The 15,657-nt window shown below is 66.4% G+C and overlaps 1 protein-coding gene across 1 annotated transcript in view; it reads right to left on the bottom strand.

Annotated features, from left to right (window-relative positions):
* ADGRB1 (adhesion G protein-coupled receptor B1) overlaps nucleotides 1-1,226 on the bottom strand; it is an 86,626-nt gene extending 85,400 nt beyond the window's left edge. The window contains 1 exon segment of the mRNA XM_030794987.1: nucleotides 319-1,226. Within this exon segment, the coding sequence (XP_030650847.1) occupies nucleotides 319-1,102 (784 nt within the window). The 5' untranslated portion in view covers nucleotides 1,103-1,226.
* Nucleotides 1,227-15,657: the final 14,431 nt, after the last annotated feature.

The raw sequence follows: 15,657 nt of genomic DNA, 5'->3' as shown, positions 1-15,657 counted from the left end.
TTCAACGCTTAACAAGCACCCGCCGTGTGCCCGGGCTGGCCCTGCACACCTCCAGTGACCTTCACTCTTACTCCGTGCACAGGTGGATGGAGCAGGCGCCTGGGAGGGTGCCAGGGTGCACACTTCCCAGACAGCGGTGCCAGCAGGGCAGCCCTGCGGAAGAAGACCCTGGCCCACCGCCCCTGCCCACCCACCTCCGCCTGTCCGCCCACCTCCTCTCTCCGCCCACTTCCCCACATCCGCCCGCCTCTCCTGTCTGCCCACCTCCCGCTATCTGCCCACCTCCCCTGTCCGAAGGTTTCCCCGCCAGTCACTCACCTGTGACGCCGTGCCCGCCCCGGTCCTGGGTCAGGCTGGTGAGGCAGTTTTCAGGGCCACCAGCCACCGCATCTCTCAAGCAGACATCCCCGCGGGGGGCCAGGGGTCCCGTGGCAGGGCCGCCCGTCTCACCGCCCAGGCAGGCGCAGGGGGTCTGCATGATCCCGCAGGGGTGCGAGCTGCGGCTACCGGCCAGACACGCGTCCAGCCAGCGGCACAGCATCTGGCAGGCGGCACGGCTGGGGTTGCGGTTCCCCACCACGAGGTACTCCACGGAGAAGTCGTCGCTGGGGCCTGGCTGCCCGGCCCGGGGCCGCAGTTCGTCGTCCTGGGGCGGCTGCTGGCGCCGCATCTGCAGGAACTGCTTGCTGGCCTGCAGGAAGGCCAGGGGTGCGGAGGGGTCGCAGAGCCGCAGCACCTCGTCGAAGCTCTCCACGCCCAGGTAGGTGCGCGTGGACTCGAGGAAGGAGTCGAACTGGTAGGTGCGGACGCGGCCGGGGCCGCTGCAGGGCACTGGCGCCTTGGCCACCTTCATGTAGAGAGTGTAGCGCCGCGGGTCCGGGTTGCGCAGCGTCCAGGAGCAGCGCGAGGCGTTGGCCGGGAACACGGCGGCCGCCGAGAAGTAGCCGAAGAACTTTCCCTGCACCAGCGTGGCGCACGGCTCGGGCCCGGGCCCTGCGTCTGCTCCGGCGGCCGCCCGCGCGCGGCGTCCCAGCAGCAGCAGTAGCAGCAGCAGCGGGGCGAGGATCCAGACGGGGCCCGGGGCGGCGGCCTGGCCCCTCATCCTAGCTCGCGGGGCCGCCGGGGTTCCGCGGGCTGGGCAGGCAGGCGCGGACCAGACCTTGACATGCCAGGGTCCGGCGGCGGGCAGGGCCGGCCCGGTGGGGGCAGGGAGGCGGGGCAAGGGTGGGATGGGAGAGGGCCCGCTTCAGGTGACAGAGAGGGCAGCAACGGCTTCTAAAGTCCAGGGCCCTGGTGCCAGCCTGTGGCCACCAGCAGCAGCTGGAAGAGAAAGAGCAGAGGGTCAGAGTGAGCCCCTGGGGAGACGTGGGCTCTGGGCATGGGGGTGGGCTCTCTCAGAGGAGGCAGCTCAGCCTGCTACCAACGAGGGCAGGAGGACTTTGGGCCGCAGACACAGGCCCTGGCACCCTCCCAGGCACCTGCTCCGTCCACCTGTCTGTCTGCCACTCACCAGCGTGACCACCTGCAGGGGCAGTGGCCCAGCTTGGGGAACAAAGTACCTCCGTCTCCACCCAAGCCTGAGCAGGGAGGGGCTGGCAGTCCACCTGGGGCTTTTGGCGGTACCCCTTTGCCCAGGCAGCTTGGCGTGGCTCCTGGGGGCCCTGGCCTGCCTGCCTGCCCACTCGCTCACCACGCTGTGCGTGGCTGCCCCTCTGTGAGTGGAGGGTGTAGCTCTCTCAGGCTCTCTCTTTCTTGCTGACCTTGGTCCCGCCTCTCTAACCTTCCTCCTTCCCAGGAAGATTCTGCAAACCCCATGGGAAGGGAAGTGGGCCCGGAGCATAGGAGAAAGGTTACTCGGGCCATTCCCCAGCCCCCCATCTGGCCCCCGAGCCCTTTCTAAAGGCGTGGGGAGCAGGAAGGCGGTGCAGAGCCTCAACAGCAATGACTGAATCTTTGGGGTGGGGGGGGGTTCAGATTTGGTGCCCCCCAAGACTGCCCTCTGCAGCCTCCAGCAGCCTGTGCCCAGCTGGTGCTCCTGCCAGGAAGCTCTTTCGACCCTCCCACGTGTGCCCTTGTGCCCTAAAGCTACAGGCACAGGGCCTAGGGAGGGATGGAGGGGGGATGGAGCCACCAGGAGCCACCTCACCTCTGCCCTTCCTCTGCAAGGCTAGCATTACTTCCTATCATTCATGCTGGGAAAACTGAGACACAGAGAGAATCCATAATCTACCCCTGTCACAGTGAGTGGGTGGGAGAACACATACGTGAGCCCCAGGGTGACCCCAAATTTGTGCCACCAGGAGACACCTCCCAGCTCCAGGAGAGGGCCCAGGTTGAGTGACTGCCCACTCACAGCGGCACGGGCGAGCAGAGGCACAGCGAAAGCCCTGGATCGGGGGCTGCCCTAGGCCCAGCGGGCATCCACCTCGCTGTGAACCTTGGCGAGCTCCTTCTGCCTACAGACCTCAGTCTCCTCACCACCCCCAAGGCCTCTGGCCAGGCCGTCCATCCCACCCAGCAGTTGCGCCGGTGCGGGAGGGAGGGGGGCTGTAGCCAGTCTCCCGCCCCCAGGCCACCCGGCCTCCTGGTGGGGATGCCTCCGCTCTGCTGACCGCACAAATGCCGGTCGCCCGCCCACGGGACTTGCCGCTTCCTGCTGCCCGGGCCCAGCTGGCTGGCAACACAAGGTCGGTCACTGCTCTGCAGTCCCCTCCTGGCGTCCTTCCTGCACAGCCTTGTAGGCAGAGCAGGGAGCTGGGCCCAGGCAGCCTCGAGGCCTGGCCCCAGCCTGAGCAGAGGCTTTGAGCCCCTGGGAGCCAGGAGGCCGGAGGCTGGACTCAGGCCGTGTTCCTGACTGTGGAGTGGCCTCAGACAAGTTTCTCACCACAAAGCCTCAGTTTCCCCATCTGTAAAGTGGGACGGGCACCCCACCGCCCTCAACAAGAGGTTAAGAGCTGGGTGGGGGAATTTTAGCCAGGGGGGTGCAGGAAGTGCTTCCAGCAGGGGGAGGAAGCTGGCTGGGGCTTCTGGATCTGGGGACAGACATGGCCCAACCTGGCCCTCTGTGGTCTCATTCCTGGCAAACATTCTGGGCTCCCAAGAGAAAATTTTTTTAAAAAGGGGCAAACCTACAAAACAATCTTCCCATCCTGGTGCCTTCGTGGCAGACCTGGGAAGACGCCGCCATGTCCCTTGCCTCCTGCAAGCCCTCCTCCAGCCCTGCCCCCAGACACGCTTGGCTGCATGGGCTTGGACAAGGCGTGGAAAAGCCGGGCTGTCCTGGACGCCCCCTCACCATCTCATGGAAAGGGAGCGGCTGTGGGCAGGTCCCACAGCCAGAAGGCCTCCCCAGCCTCACCTCGAGCTACAGTCCCGGGGTGAGCCCAGTCCTGGGTGAGTGTCGGCAGAGCCTGGCAGAGAGCCAGTCCCACCTGGTGCTGACCCCACGTGGCCTTGACTCCTCCACAAACCAGCCAGCCTCACTGCCCCATATGCCCCTCCAAGTGCCAAGGAGGCCCCAGGCAATCCTGTTAGCCCTGACACTGAGTTGGTGTCACCCCCAGATGCACCGCCTTCCCCCAGAGGGACGCGCATAGCTCAAGATGCCAGGGCCCACCTCTCCCCTCCTCATCCCAGGCCCTGGCAGCTCCACCCCATAGCCTTCCCAGGGCGGAGCAGGTGCTGGGGGCCTGCGGTGCCAGGAGTGGGCACAGGAGCTGGGGTGTACAAGGACCAGCTGCTGGGGGCCTGCGGCTGGGCACAGAGTCTTTAGGGCCTCAGTCATCCCATCTGGAAACTCGTACAGCCTGGCAGCCCGGAAGGGGAGCGCAGCCTCATAAGCCCAGCTGGCCACGATGCGGCTGGTGTCTGCAACGCCGTGTGGACTGTGCAGGCCTGGGAGGGGTGTCCCAGGACAGGCTCCAGCTTGGTGAGAAAACATGGAAGAGTCCATCCCAGGTTCACAGGGAGATAGGATGTGTGCCAGGCACTCTGTCACTGAGGCGCCCTGTTACAGATCCATTTTACAGACGGGCATGCTGAGGGCTGCAGAGGGGCCATGCCTTGGTGGAGGCTCACAGCCGGTACCAGGCGCCTGAGCCTGGAATCCAGCTCAAGCCTGCGGGTCACCGCCCATGCTCTCTGCACAGCATGGCCCAGCATGGCCCCAGAGCAGGTAGACGAGGGCCTACTCCTGCCCTTGAGAGCTGAGCCGAGTGGAGGCCTCCTGGCATCCCCTAGGGCCCTGGTATCACTGGTCGCCCCTCATTGTCACCAGCTCACTCCATGCCTTGAACCCTCTTAGGGTATGAGGCCCACCCTGTAGGCAAGAGGTGGCAGAGGGGATCAGAAGCAGCCAGTGCCCCTATCAGAACCGCCCCTTAGAAGGCCCACTCTGGCAGTGCTGGGGTCACCCTGGGGGTGATGGTGAGGGAGTGGCATGAGGGCCAGGAGTGGCCATGGGGAAGGAGAGTCCTCAGGAGGTGGAAGGGGGAGGCCCCAGCAACAGCCAGGCATGGAAGCTGCGCACGGCCCACTTCTGGCCTGGAGAGGGAGGAGGTAGGAGGCACCTGCAGGGAGGAGGGGCTAAGGGCCAGGCAGCGCAACTGCCCAGTGCCCTGGCAGGGACCTGGGGCCTCGGCAGATTGTCTCGGGGCCAGGAGATGGCCCAGAAGTGCCCATCCCTGGGATTCTTAAACCTTGAAGCCCTGGGGTTCCACAGGAGGGACCACAGGGGCCATCAGCAAGTCACGGGGGTGTGGGGAGGGAGGGCTCAGGTTACTTCCCGGCTCCCCAGCATCCCCTAGAACATCTCAGACTGAGCTGCTCCCCTCCCAGGCCTTGGGAGAGGCTGTATTGGCCAGAAGGCCTGTCCAGCTGACATGAATTTGAGACCCACAGAACTGGCCCAACCCTGCCTTTTCCGGCTGTGCCACTGGGCAGCGCTGGGCAGGAGCCCAGGCCATTGTCTTGGCTGATGGCCCTGAGCCTGCCAGTGGGCACGGGCCTCCCCACCTGCCACACTCACCCCCTGCCCTGCCCCCAGCAGACCCACCCATCTCTGAGCCAGCCGAGGTCTCCTGCACCTCTCCTGCCCGCCACCCTCCAACGGGGCCACCCCAGAGCCTTCTCACACCAAGGCAGGCCCAGGCGGGCAGAGAGCTGGCCAAGGCTGGGGGCAACCAGGGACCATCTCCTCAGGCTCCTGTCCCCCCATGCCAGGCCCGAGCCGGGCACTGCAGCCCAGGTCACAAGGCTGCAGTGTTGGCCGACAGTCTAGCTGAGACGGGGTGGGGTGTGCAGGGGAGACTACTGATCCTTCCTGGCACCCAGGGTGGCATCCTGGAGGGGTCAGCGCCTGAGTGGGGCTCTGAGGGTGAGTGAGTCCCTCTGCCTGCTGGGGGCGGGGGCAGGGGCAGGTCTGTGTAGTGTCTGGGCCAGGAGGAAGGTCAATGCAGACAGGGTCACAGGAGATTTCCAGAGGGCAAATGGTGGAGGGGCTGGTGGCCCCTGCTGAGATTTGGAGGGGGAGAAGCAGATGTGTGTGTCTCAACGTGTGCACGAGTGCACGGGCATGTGTGCACATGTGTGCCCAAGTGCATATGTGTGTGCACGTGTTCCTGTGTGCATGTGAGTGTGCATATGTGAGCATGAACACACACATGCAGCACATTTATACAAGGCCACGTGGCAGTGGGACAGCCTGGGCTTAGTGCTGTACTTGCTGGGATGTGAGGGCAGCGGGGACAGAGATGGGGCTGGGAGAGGAGGGTGTGCCCCAGAGGGTGCGTTTAGCCAGAACCACAGTCACAGCCTTGGAGAAAGGGGTCCAGGCCTGAGGCCAACAATAGCTCCACCCTGGGGCAGCTGCTGTGGTATCTGCACAGCTGTACCTCTGGCCTCGGCTCCCCTGGGCTGGCTCACCCTCCTCCCCTTGGCCACACCAGTTCCCAGGTCCTCTCGGTTGGGAGGATCCCCTGGGGGCCCCAGGGGTTGGACCTGGCCCTGGTCCCTCAAAATCCATGCTCTGTGCTTCTCCGTCAGGTGCCTTGATTTCCCCAGCAGGCTTTTCCAGCCTCATCCTCCAAAGGCGTGCTCCGTGCAGCAGTCAGGTACCCTGAAGATTGAGGCCGGGCTGACCCCTGAGCCCACCCCATGCCAGGCCTCCACTATGAGGACAGAAAGCTCTGGGCATCCAGGCCACAGGTGACAGGGTGGGAGAGGCTCATGGGCTGCCCCCATTGCTGGGGAACCAGTGTGGGCGTTGGCCACTCCTATCTTTAAGTGTTACGATTTAATGGCAAAACTGTCATCAACTCTCTTGCAGAGAAGTGGGCGATTGTCTTGGTCCCTGAACCACAGGCCACTTCTCTGGTCATTGGTTTCCATATCTCGGCCTGGGTAACAGCAGCTCCCATTACCCACTGCCCCTCAGCTTCCCAAGGCCAGTGACCAATTACCAGCAAAGCCCTCACAGGTTCCTGCCTTTCTCATCCCCTCCCCCAGGGTGAAACTGCCCTTGTTGTCAGGACGTTCTTTTTGGTGTCTAGCCCCCATCCCTCCTGCTGCAGAGGAGGCTGGCCAGCTTCTGCGAGGTGGCCTCAGGGAGGGGGGAGGTGCTGCCAGTCTCTGGGCAGAGGTGACAGGGTGAGGGCCTGGGCTGGCAGACAGGGGACCCAGAGATGTGGGGCAGCAGGAGCCACGCTGGGCCGGGGAGCAGGGTTGGGAGCCACAGCGAGGGAAGAGGGCACCAACGTTCACTACGCACTGACCGCAGGCCAGCACCGGGCCTGAGGTTATACACGAACCTTCAATCTCACAGCTTCTGCATGAGGTGGGCGAGGCAGTGACCCCCATCACAGACACCCTCAGACGAAAGGCACCGCACCCACCTCCCGCCACCATCCTGCGCTTGTGCAAACTGCACACACACACCCCACCCTGCCACCAGGCCTGGGTTCCAATCACACCCTGCACCTTGGTTTCCCCACCATCCAACCCGGGGCGGTGGATGCTGTTCAAGGCCCTTCTCTCAGGGGCACTGGGGCTCCCTCCATGAGGCTCGGCACCCCATGCCCGCTCTGGGTCCAGTCCACACCGGACAGACCCGACCCTGGGCCCAGGCCTCCTGCGTCTCCTCCCCGCCCACCCCAGGCCACCAATGGCATCCCCAGACACCAGCCACAAAAGGCACTCTGTTGTCCTGCCGGCCCTCTGAACAGTGCCCGCCTGTGTGTCCTGAGAAAAGGCTGCACGGGGGGAGGGGCGGGGTGGGCGCCCTCGGCACCGACTGCCCAGGGGGCTGGGAGGCAGACGGCTGGCCTTCCCCCCTCAGGGTGCCCACGGCCCCCATTCAAGCGGCCTGGTACCGGAAGCAGAGGCAGCACCGTCCCCCGCCTGTGAGGTCCTGGCAGGGCCCCTGACATGGGCCCAGGACAACTTATTTGCGTGTCTCGGGTTCAGAGCCATGAGAAGTGGGCCAGAGAGTCGGGGACTAGCCAAGTGGAGGAGGGTGTGCCGAGATAGCCTCCCCCGACAGGGTGACCCCCAGATGCCACCTGCCCTACCCCAGCTTGTGCCAACCACACCCCCACTGGCCAACCTTCGGGGTAGCTAGGCCTGTAGAGAGCCCAGGTCACGTGCCACCCACAGCAGAGGCAGGCCGGGGAAGCCTCTCTTAAGGGTGGGCAGGGCTGCCAGCAGGGTCGGACCCCCGGAGGTGGGCCCCAAGGGCATGGGAGCCCACCATGTTCACAGGGCCTGCCAGGCCCAGCCCCACCCAGCTGCCTGGGCACAGGGGTGCCCAAAGAATCTGGCCAGAGCCGCTGGCGGGGAGAGAAAGGCCTTTCTTACAGAGACCACTGTGGGGCTGAGGCAGAAAGGGCCCTGTCCTGTGCCAAGCTCCACTCTGACCAGCCCCGTGATCTGCCCTGGCACACAGACCTTCATCTGACCCCCCACCCGCAGAAGGCAAGGTGATCGCGCCTGCAGTTCCCCAGACATGGATACAGGCCCAGAGGGACCGACCAGCCCCCAGTGACTCCAGGGGAAGATAGGAGCTGTGTTACCCGTCATCCCACCCAGCTGTCCCAGACCACCTTGGCCCGGCGTCAGAGGCCAGCTTTCCAATGGCCCTCAGACTCTGGGCCTCACTGCACCTCTTATAGCTTAGGGCTCATCACCCCAAGCCACCTGCAGGCCCTAAAGATGCACCCTGTGCTGAAGCTCCTCTGTCCCTGCCCTGCTGCTCTGAGGTCCCAGGCACACCCTGGGGCCAGTCCGAGGCCAGAGTGAGGAGGGCTGCCTTGCCTAGGAGTTGTCCTCGAGGGCAGGGCTGCCCGGCCAGGCTGGTGAGCCCCTAGCAGCAGTATGGGGACCTGAGGAGGAGGCAGCACTCAGCCTGGACTCCAAAGTGGCTGGTCTCCTGGCTCGAGGACCCCTGGGAGGAGGCTGTACCCCAGGAGCAGGCCTCCACCCCACCACAGCAGGCAGGCAGTTATGTGGCAATGGGGAGGAACAGCTGCAGCCAGGGCCCAGCATCGGGAGGAGCGAGACCGAGGGAGAGAGTAGGTGTGTCCATCAGGTGAGCAGCCTCGGCGCAAGGAGGGGCTAGAGGATGCATGTGTGGCTGTGTGCGCTGCACATATGTGTGCATGTGTGTATGTGGTGATGAGTGCAAGTGAAAGCTGTGCAGGTGTGAGCAGTGTGTGTGTGAGCGAGTGTGGGGAACAGAATGTGCGTGTTCCAGCTGAGTTGCATACGTGAGTGTGCACATGTGGCATGTGTGCTTTGGGGGGAGTGAGGAAGTGTGTGCACATGCAGGGGGTGTGCATGCTCCTTTTGTGAGTTATTACAAGTGTGTGTGCACACTGTGCAAGGGCTGGGTGTGCATGCATGTGTGCAGGTGTATGTGAGCAAGTGTGTGCACACAGAGTGAGGTGCCAGCATGTGGGTCTGCACACGTCTTTCAGGTGTGCGAGGGGCGAGGCGGGTCTGTGTGTGCATCTGGCTGCGCTGTGGTGAGAGAAAGGCTTTCTGGAGGAGCTGCCCGTGAGATCTGGAATGGGCACAGGGACAGGCTCTCTGGGGCTGGGGAACAGGGAGGGGGTGCAGAGTGCAGAGGCCCTTCTCCTCCTCCCTGAATCCCATTCCTTTTCCCCGGGGCTCTGAAATCCCACTGAAATGCGTTCCTCTGGGGTGGCCATTACCCCCGAGCTGGAACTGGGGCCTCGCCAAGACTTGCCTGGACAGCCCTACCTCTCCCTGGCACTTCACAGGCGCTACCCTGGACGCTCTGACACTCTCCAGGACAGGCAGGTAGGGCCACCCACCCTCCTGTCACAGAGATGCCAACTTTGCCTCAGAGAGGTGCTGGCCCAGAGACCCACCACGTGCCCCCAGGGCCCAGGAGGATGGGCTGGGATTCATGGTGGTCGGGGGTGGGGTGTGGGCTTGCAAGCCTCCTTCCCCGCCTCGCACCCAGGCCAGTGCCCAGCCAGTGCCATCTTCTCAGCCTCCTGGCCGCTCCTCTGCATTTCTTACTTCAAGGACCCCTCAACCACATGTCTCAGTCAAGAGTCAGCACCCCCAAAACTGGCCCACAGCTGAGTGAGGAGTGGGGGACAGGCACCAGGACACAGGTTCTGTCTCATCTCAAGGTCCACCCCAGTCTCTGAGCTCCCTGGGTCCTCCTGACCTCAGCCGCGCTGGGCCGGGACAGCTCAGTTGCCTGGTGGGCTGCAGGGGACCAGCCTGCCGCATGCTCCTCTCCCAGGAAGGCAAGTGGCTGGGGGCCTGACAGCGAAGCTGCAGAGAGGACTTCTGCTGTGCCCTTCCCCTGACCAAGCCCCAGAGAGGGATGCCGAAGAGAACAGAACACCACAAGCAGGAGGACCACCATGGGGCCAGTGAAGGGGACAGGAGCCCAAGGTGGGGGCCGAGGTGTTGAGGGAAGTGGCTGTGAGGTGTGTCCAGGTGCTGCCAAAGCGAGTGGGAGTGATGGGGGGAAGGTGTTTGCTGGCTTTGGTGTTGGGGATGGAGGTGGGGTCAGATAGGAACGATGGTGCAGTGTGGTGCTGGCGGCAGGGTGCGGCTGAGGTGGCCTCGGGGGCAATGGTGGTGGGGGTGATGGGGTGGGGTGAGATGGTAGGGGGGCAGTGAGGGTGCTGGTGTCAAAAACACGGGTGCTGCTGCTGGTGATGAGGACAAGGGACAGAAGGGTTGAGTGTGTGCATGTTTGTGTTTGTGAAACCCATGCAGGGAAGGGGGGAGGAGGGGCAGAGGTCTCCACCGCTCCATCCAGGCAGGGTAGCCCCGAACAACAGAGCCTGCAACAGGGGTGGCAGGAGGCAAGGGGACCAGGGCTTTGTGGAGGAAGGAGGCTAGTCCTTTGGTACTGATCCTCAATTAACAGAAATGAGTTAGTATGAAAAAAGAAGAGAGCGGGAGGGTGGAGCAGGAGTGGAGACGTCCGGAGCCCCCTCCTCAGCGGCATGTGCTTTGCGGGGAAGGGGGATCCTCACCTTAACGCCAAGGAGTGGAGCACAGATGAGGAAAGGAGGCGCCGGGGCCTGTGATGAAGGTCACAGAGCAGAATGCAGGGCCAGCACCCCCTGGGTCCCACTGCCAGTCCCTGCCTGCGGGGGCCTCCCTGCCCCCTCCCTGGACATGAACATCCAGGCTGTGTCTTCTGGATCGTGCGGTCTGTAGGTCTGAACCTCTCCTCCTTCCCCTCTGTGTGTGTAGACAGGAACACATCGTGGGGCGGGGGTGCCGTGTGCACCCGTGTGCACCTCACGGTGTGCTTGTGCTGACCCGTGTCCTCGTGAGCCTACAACGAGACACAGGTTTTCGGGCGGTGGCACCCTGGAGTTCCGTGTTTCTTGCCTTTGTGGGGACACGCGTGCCTGCTCTGGGTGTCTGCCTGCGCCTCACACCGGGGTGTGTGTTGGTCTTGGGTGGCGTCAGGGCTGGCTGCCGCCCACTGTGATGAATGCGGCGTGCGTCTTGTGCAGTGCAGCTGTGGGCGTGGCAGCGGCACTCAACAGGCTGTGCACTCAGCCTCCTGCTGGGCCCTATGACCTGCGGCCCATGGGGCGCCCCATCTCTTTGGCATCCCCATCAGGCCAAGCCACCAACCCCGTTGAAGACCCTCCTGTGGCTCCTGACAGCAGCTCCCAGCACATGGGCCAAGACCTTCAGGGCTCAGGTCTGGCCCCGACCCCTCTGCAGCCCCATCCTGCCTCCCACCTTCCTCTCTAGCTCTGGTTTATTTCTCACACCCGCACTATGCGCTGCCCCAGGGCCTTTGCACTGCCGGCTCTTCCTTCTGCCCCGACCTCTGACCCCTTCATCACCCACCCACCTGCCCTTCCGTGGGACACCTCCTGGGTGAGCCCCACTTCTAGGCTTCTGTAGGCTGCCTTCTTGCACTCCGCAGAGCCTCCTTGGCAGAGCTGGTCAGGGGCTCTTTCCTGCATATTCACGCAGCCTTAGTGCTTGGGGGAGGGGGGGATTGCACAGGACCACGCCCTCCCCCTTGCCCCCTGCCCTGCTCCCAGTGCGAGGCTGTTCACATGGGCACCCACGCGTCTAGTGAGTGCCACTTCCTCTGTGTGCACGCCGGCTGTCTACAGGGGGATCCCAGGCCTGTGCGTGTTTACCCAGAAGTCACAGCTCTGCTGATGGCGCAGCTGCAGCCAGGGAGGCCGGAGGCTTCCAGAGGACAAAGGGAGGGCGTGGGCTCGCGGACCCGGAGGGGTTAACAATACCCTCCAGGTTCGGGGTCTTTGCTGGGGGGTCGGGTGTTCGAGCTTTCCTCCCAGGGGTCCATCCGGTGCACACAGAGCAGACCCGGGGGCAGCCCAGAGCCACAGCCGACGGTAAAACGGGGTTTGACTAAATCCTGCCATCCGGGGCCACACCGGCGCGAGACCCGCCCCCGTCACGCACACACATGTGCAAGTCTGCATGCCTGCACACACGTGCCCCCAGCCTCCCGGACGGGCACGCACGTGCATGCGCGCCACACATGGACACCAGCACGGGAACGCGCGCTCACGCCAGCGCACCGCACACGGGGACCGGGCCGGGCCGGCGAGGGGGGCTCTGGCCGAGACGCGAGGCGCGTCACGGGACCCGGCGGCGGGAGCGGACGGCGCGCGGGCGGGCGGGAGGGAGGGGGCGGCCGGGGCTGCCCAAGATGGGGCCGGAGCCGCGGGCCAGGCGCGGAGGAGACGGAAGGGGCGGGCAGGGCCGCGCGGGCGCGGTGCGGGCGCCCTCTCCCGGCAGTCAGCGGCAGCGCGCCGGCCCTCCGCCCTCCGCCACTGCGGCCCCGCGCCGGCCGCCTGGGCCTGGAGCCCCGCGTCGTCCCCGGAGGACGGGCACTGCGCCCCACGACCCACTCCCGGAGGCGGGGTCGGGCCGACCAGGGGCTGAGGGCGCCGCAGGAGGCTGCTGGGACCCCGGGCGCTTGCTTAGCCCTCCCTGGGGCCCTTCATGCCCGGCCCCGCGGCTGTGTCCGCAAGCGCAGATGGTCTCGGGACCCGGGCCGCCCTGACGCCGCAGACCCAGCACGCTGCGGACCCGGCACGTTGGATCTCGGGACTAGCGCGGAGGGTCGGGGGCTGGAAGGGATCCGAGAGCAGAGCCCGCGCCCCCATTTCACGGACGCGGCCACAGAGGTCCGAGAGGGGCCGGAGCCTGCGGGAGAGGAAGGGCCTCCGAGGGCTCCACAACTTGGCTGCGCCCCCTCCCTAGCCCGGGATCCGGAGGAGTGCTGCCTGAGGCCGAGGCGACGAATCGCCCCCTATCCGCCCCCGGGCGGGACCCCGGCAGGAACAAGCGCCCTTCCCCGGAGGCGGCAAACTCCCGGTTCGAGCCCTCAGCGCAGCGCCCACCCGCGGAGCCGCGCGCCTCTCAGGCGCATCCCTGGGCTTCGCGGCTCGGCCCTCAGCCGCCGGGGCTCCCGGGCCAGCCTTCTGCCCCCAGATCGAGGCGCAACAAGTCTGAAAGCAGCGCCAAGGAGCAGCTAGCGAGCCGAAGGGAGGGCGTGGGGCGCCGGGCGCTCCGGGATCCCCGAACGAGCGCAACGTCCGCCTCCGGGGACCGGGCGCGGGCGGCGGGCGCGCAGGACTGACTCGGCGGGCTGCCCACACCCCCTTCCAAGGCCCCGACTGTGCGCGGACGGGGGCGCGCCCAGGAACCCCCGCCCCCTCCTTCGCCTGCTTGACCTTGCTGGGTACTCAAAGCCGGACTCGGCGGCACCCCGGCGTGCGGGCGCAGAGTTTCGCTGCCGCCCACGGGAGGGAGCGGCTCGACCTCCCTCGTTGCCTCTTCGGCAGCCGGGGTCGCAGAGGAGTGGAAGGCATGAGGGTTCTAGGAGACGTGACAGTCGCCTCCCCAGACCCCACACACCGTATGCCACCTCCCTCTCAGATAGAAAAGGGACCCAGCTCCCCTTTCCCCCGCCTCCGCCCGCGCGGCCTCTGCTGTTCCCCGCGGCGGCTCTCGCTCCGAGGGGGCGTGTGTTTGTGTCTGTGGGGAGAGCACCGAGGGTCTCCGTGGCTTCCCAGGGTGGAGCGGGAGAGCAGACCTCCCAGCCCCCTCCCCAACACAAACGCCAAGCGGCTCCTCTGGGGCGGGAGTGCAAGCCCCCTACCCGCCCACACGCCTTCCTGCCTTTCAACTACTCCGGAGTTGCAGCCCAGGAATCTGTGCCCCAGACCCGGAGGAAGAACGGGGAGGTCGCAGCGGGGACGGGTGCTGAAGGAAGGCTGGCTTAGGGCTCTTCGGGTCCCAGCCTGGGCGCCTGCGCTCCAAGAAACTTAGAAGCCCAAAATAAAAGTGGAAAGGGGTAAGGTGCCCAGCGGCCTGGGGCTGGGGTGCCAGATTAGGCGTTCTCTTCAGGCTGCCGGGGAGTGGCCAAGCAGGAGCCGCCGCGGCCAGGAGGAGGGACCCGGGCTCGGAGCCGCAGCCTCCGTCAAGCCCTCCCGGTCGCATCGCTTCGCGGTGATTCTCAGCTCCGCCGCCCCCTCCCGAGGCCGGAGGCGCTCTGTACGTCGCCCAGGGGGCCGCGGGGACCTAGGGAGAGGGCTCCTGGCCGGGTCCAGAGCCCCCCGCCTCCCCAGGAGGGGGCGGGGGCCGTGCTCGTTCCTCGAGGCAGCTCCGCGCGGCTTCTAGCTAGCGCGGCGACGGTGGAGGGCCGGCGGCCTCTGCTCACCGGGGACGCGGACTCGGGAGTGCTCGGCGCCCGGGAGTGCTCGGCGCTTGGAGCGGAGATGGCACAGGGCCGGCCCAAAGTTGAGAGCGGCTTATCCGCGCGGCCTGTCCGACCCAGTGGAAAGGTAGACAAGGAGGGAAGAGCGAGGGCGTTCGCGTGGGGGTGGGGGGCGCAAAAATAGCCCTCCGCCCGAAGTGGGGGAGAGTACCTCCAGGGAGTCTCCACCGCCAATGCCAGGTCTACAGGCGAGGGCTTCTACGGGCGAGGGCTTCGAGAAGGAGTCTGAGGTTTTCTCCTGCCTGCCCCGGGCTCTGTGCGTGGGGGGAGGACGTCTCGGGCCCCTACAATTTCTGTAGGGGGCCCTGGACGTGATTAGCAAGAGGGGGACACGCTCGGGGGCTCTCCGGAGCCTGCTGCGTCTATGTGTGGCTGTTGCGGGCCATGGGGGGCTCCCTTAGACCCCCGCCAGCGTCTGTGTGTGCTGGGGGTACAGCGGGAACGCCCTCCCTAGCCTGCCCTGTGCATGTGATGAGGAGGGGTGCCAGGCTGTGGTGTGTGGATGGGGAGGAGGCGAGCAGCGCCGAGGAGCCTCTCCTGCGTCCAGGGTCGCCCCCTCCTCAGCCTGCCCAATGCGGGCTCGCGGGGACCTGCCACATTCCATCGCCACCGCTGGAGGAGGCAGGGGGCTGAGGGGGTAGGGGGTGGGGGTCCAAACTCCTGAGCTCTGAGCGCAAAACCTCCGAGCTGCGAAGCCCCAAACGGCGAAGTTAGGAAGTCTGGGCGCCCGCCCCTCCCCCGACCCCCTCCCGCCCTCGCTGCGCCCCCACCCGCCGCGCCCCCAGCCCCCCGCCGGAGCCTTCCTTACCTTCCCCAGCAGCAGCGGCCCCGCCGGCGAGGACTCGATCCGGCGAGTTGCAAATCCCTGCGAGCGCCTAGCGTCGCCGGCGGCCGAGCCGGGCGCCCGACCGGAGGTGGGGGGGCTCCTCCAGCCGCCGCCGCCCCCGGCCCGCTCTGGGCCTCGCCGGGACGCCCCCTGGCGCGCACCCGCCGGCGCACGCCGGCCCCCTCCCCTTCCCCCGCGCCTGCGGGAGCCCCTCGGGCGCCCGGAGGGTCCGGATGCCCGCGCTGCGGACGATGCTGGGCGCGCGGGCCCGGGCCGGGCCAGGACGCGACGCGGCCGCCTGTGCTCCCGGCTCGCCGGCTCCGCGCTCGCTCCGCCGGGGCCGCCGCCAACGCCGCGCCCGCCGCCGCCGCCTGCGCCCGCCGCTCCCTCTCCGGCCGCCGCCGCCGCTCCGCTCCTCTCGCCTGCCCGGCTCTTCTCGCCTTTTTTCCCCTTCCTGGTGGGGGGGGGGCGAGCCGAGCCGAGCCGGGGGCGGGGCGGCGCGGGGAGGAGGAGGAGGAGGCCGAGGACGAGGAGAAGGAGGAGGAGAGAGGCGAGA

The sequence above is a fragment of the Nomascus leucogenys genome, chromosome 16, assembly GCF_006542625.1.
Source record: "Nomascus leucogenys isolate Asia chromosome 16, Asia_NLE_v1, whole genome shotgun sequence".
NCBI lineage: Eukaryota > Metazoa > Chordata > Mammalia > Primates > Hylobatidae > Nomascus > Nomascus leucogenys.
Note: the sequence above shows the minus strand (reverse complement) of the source record. Positions and strands in the feature narration are given on the sequence as shown.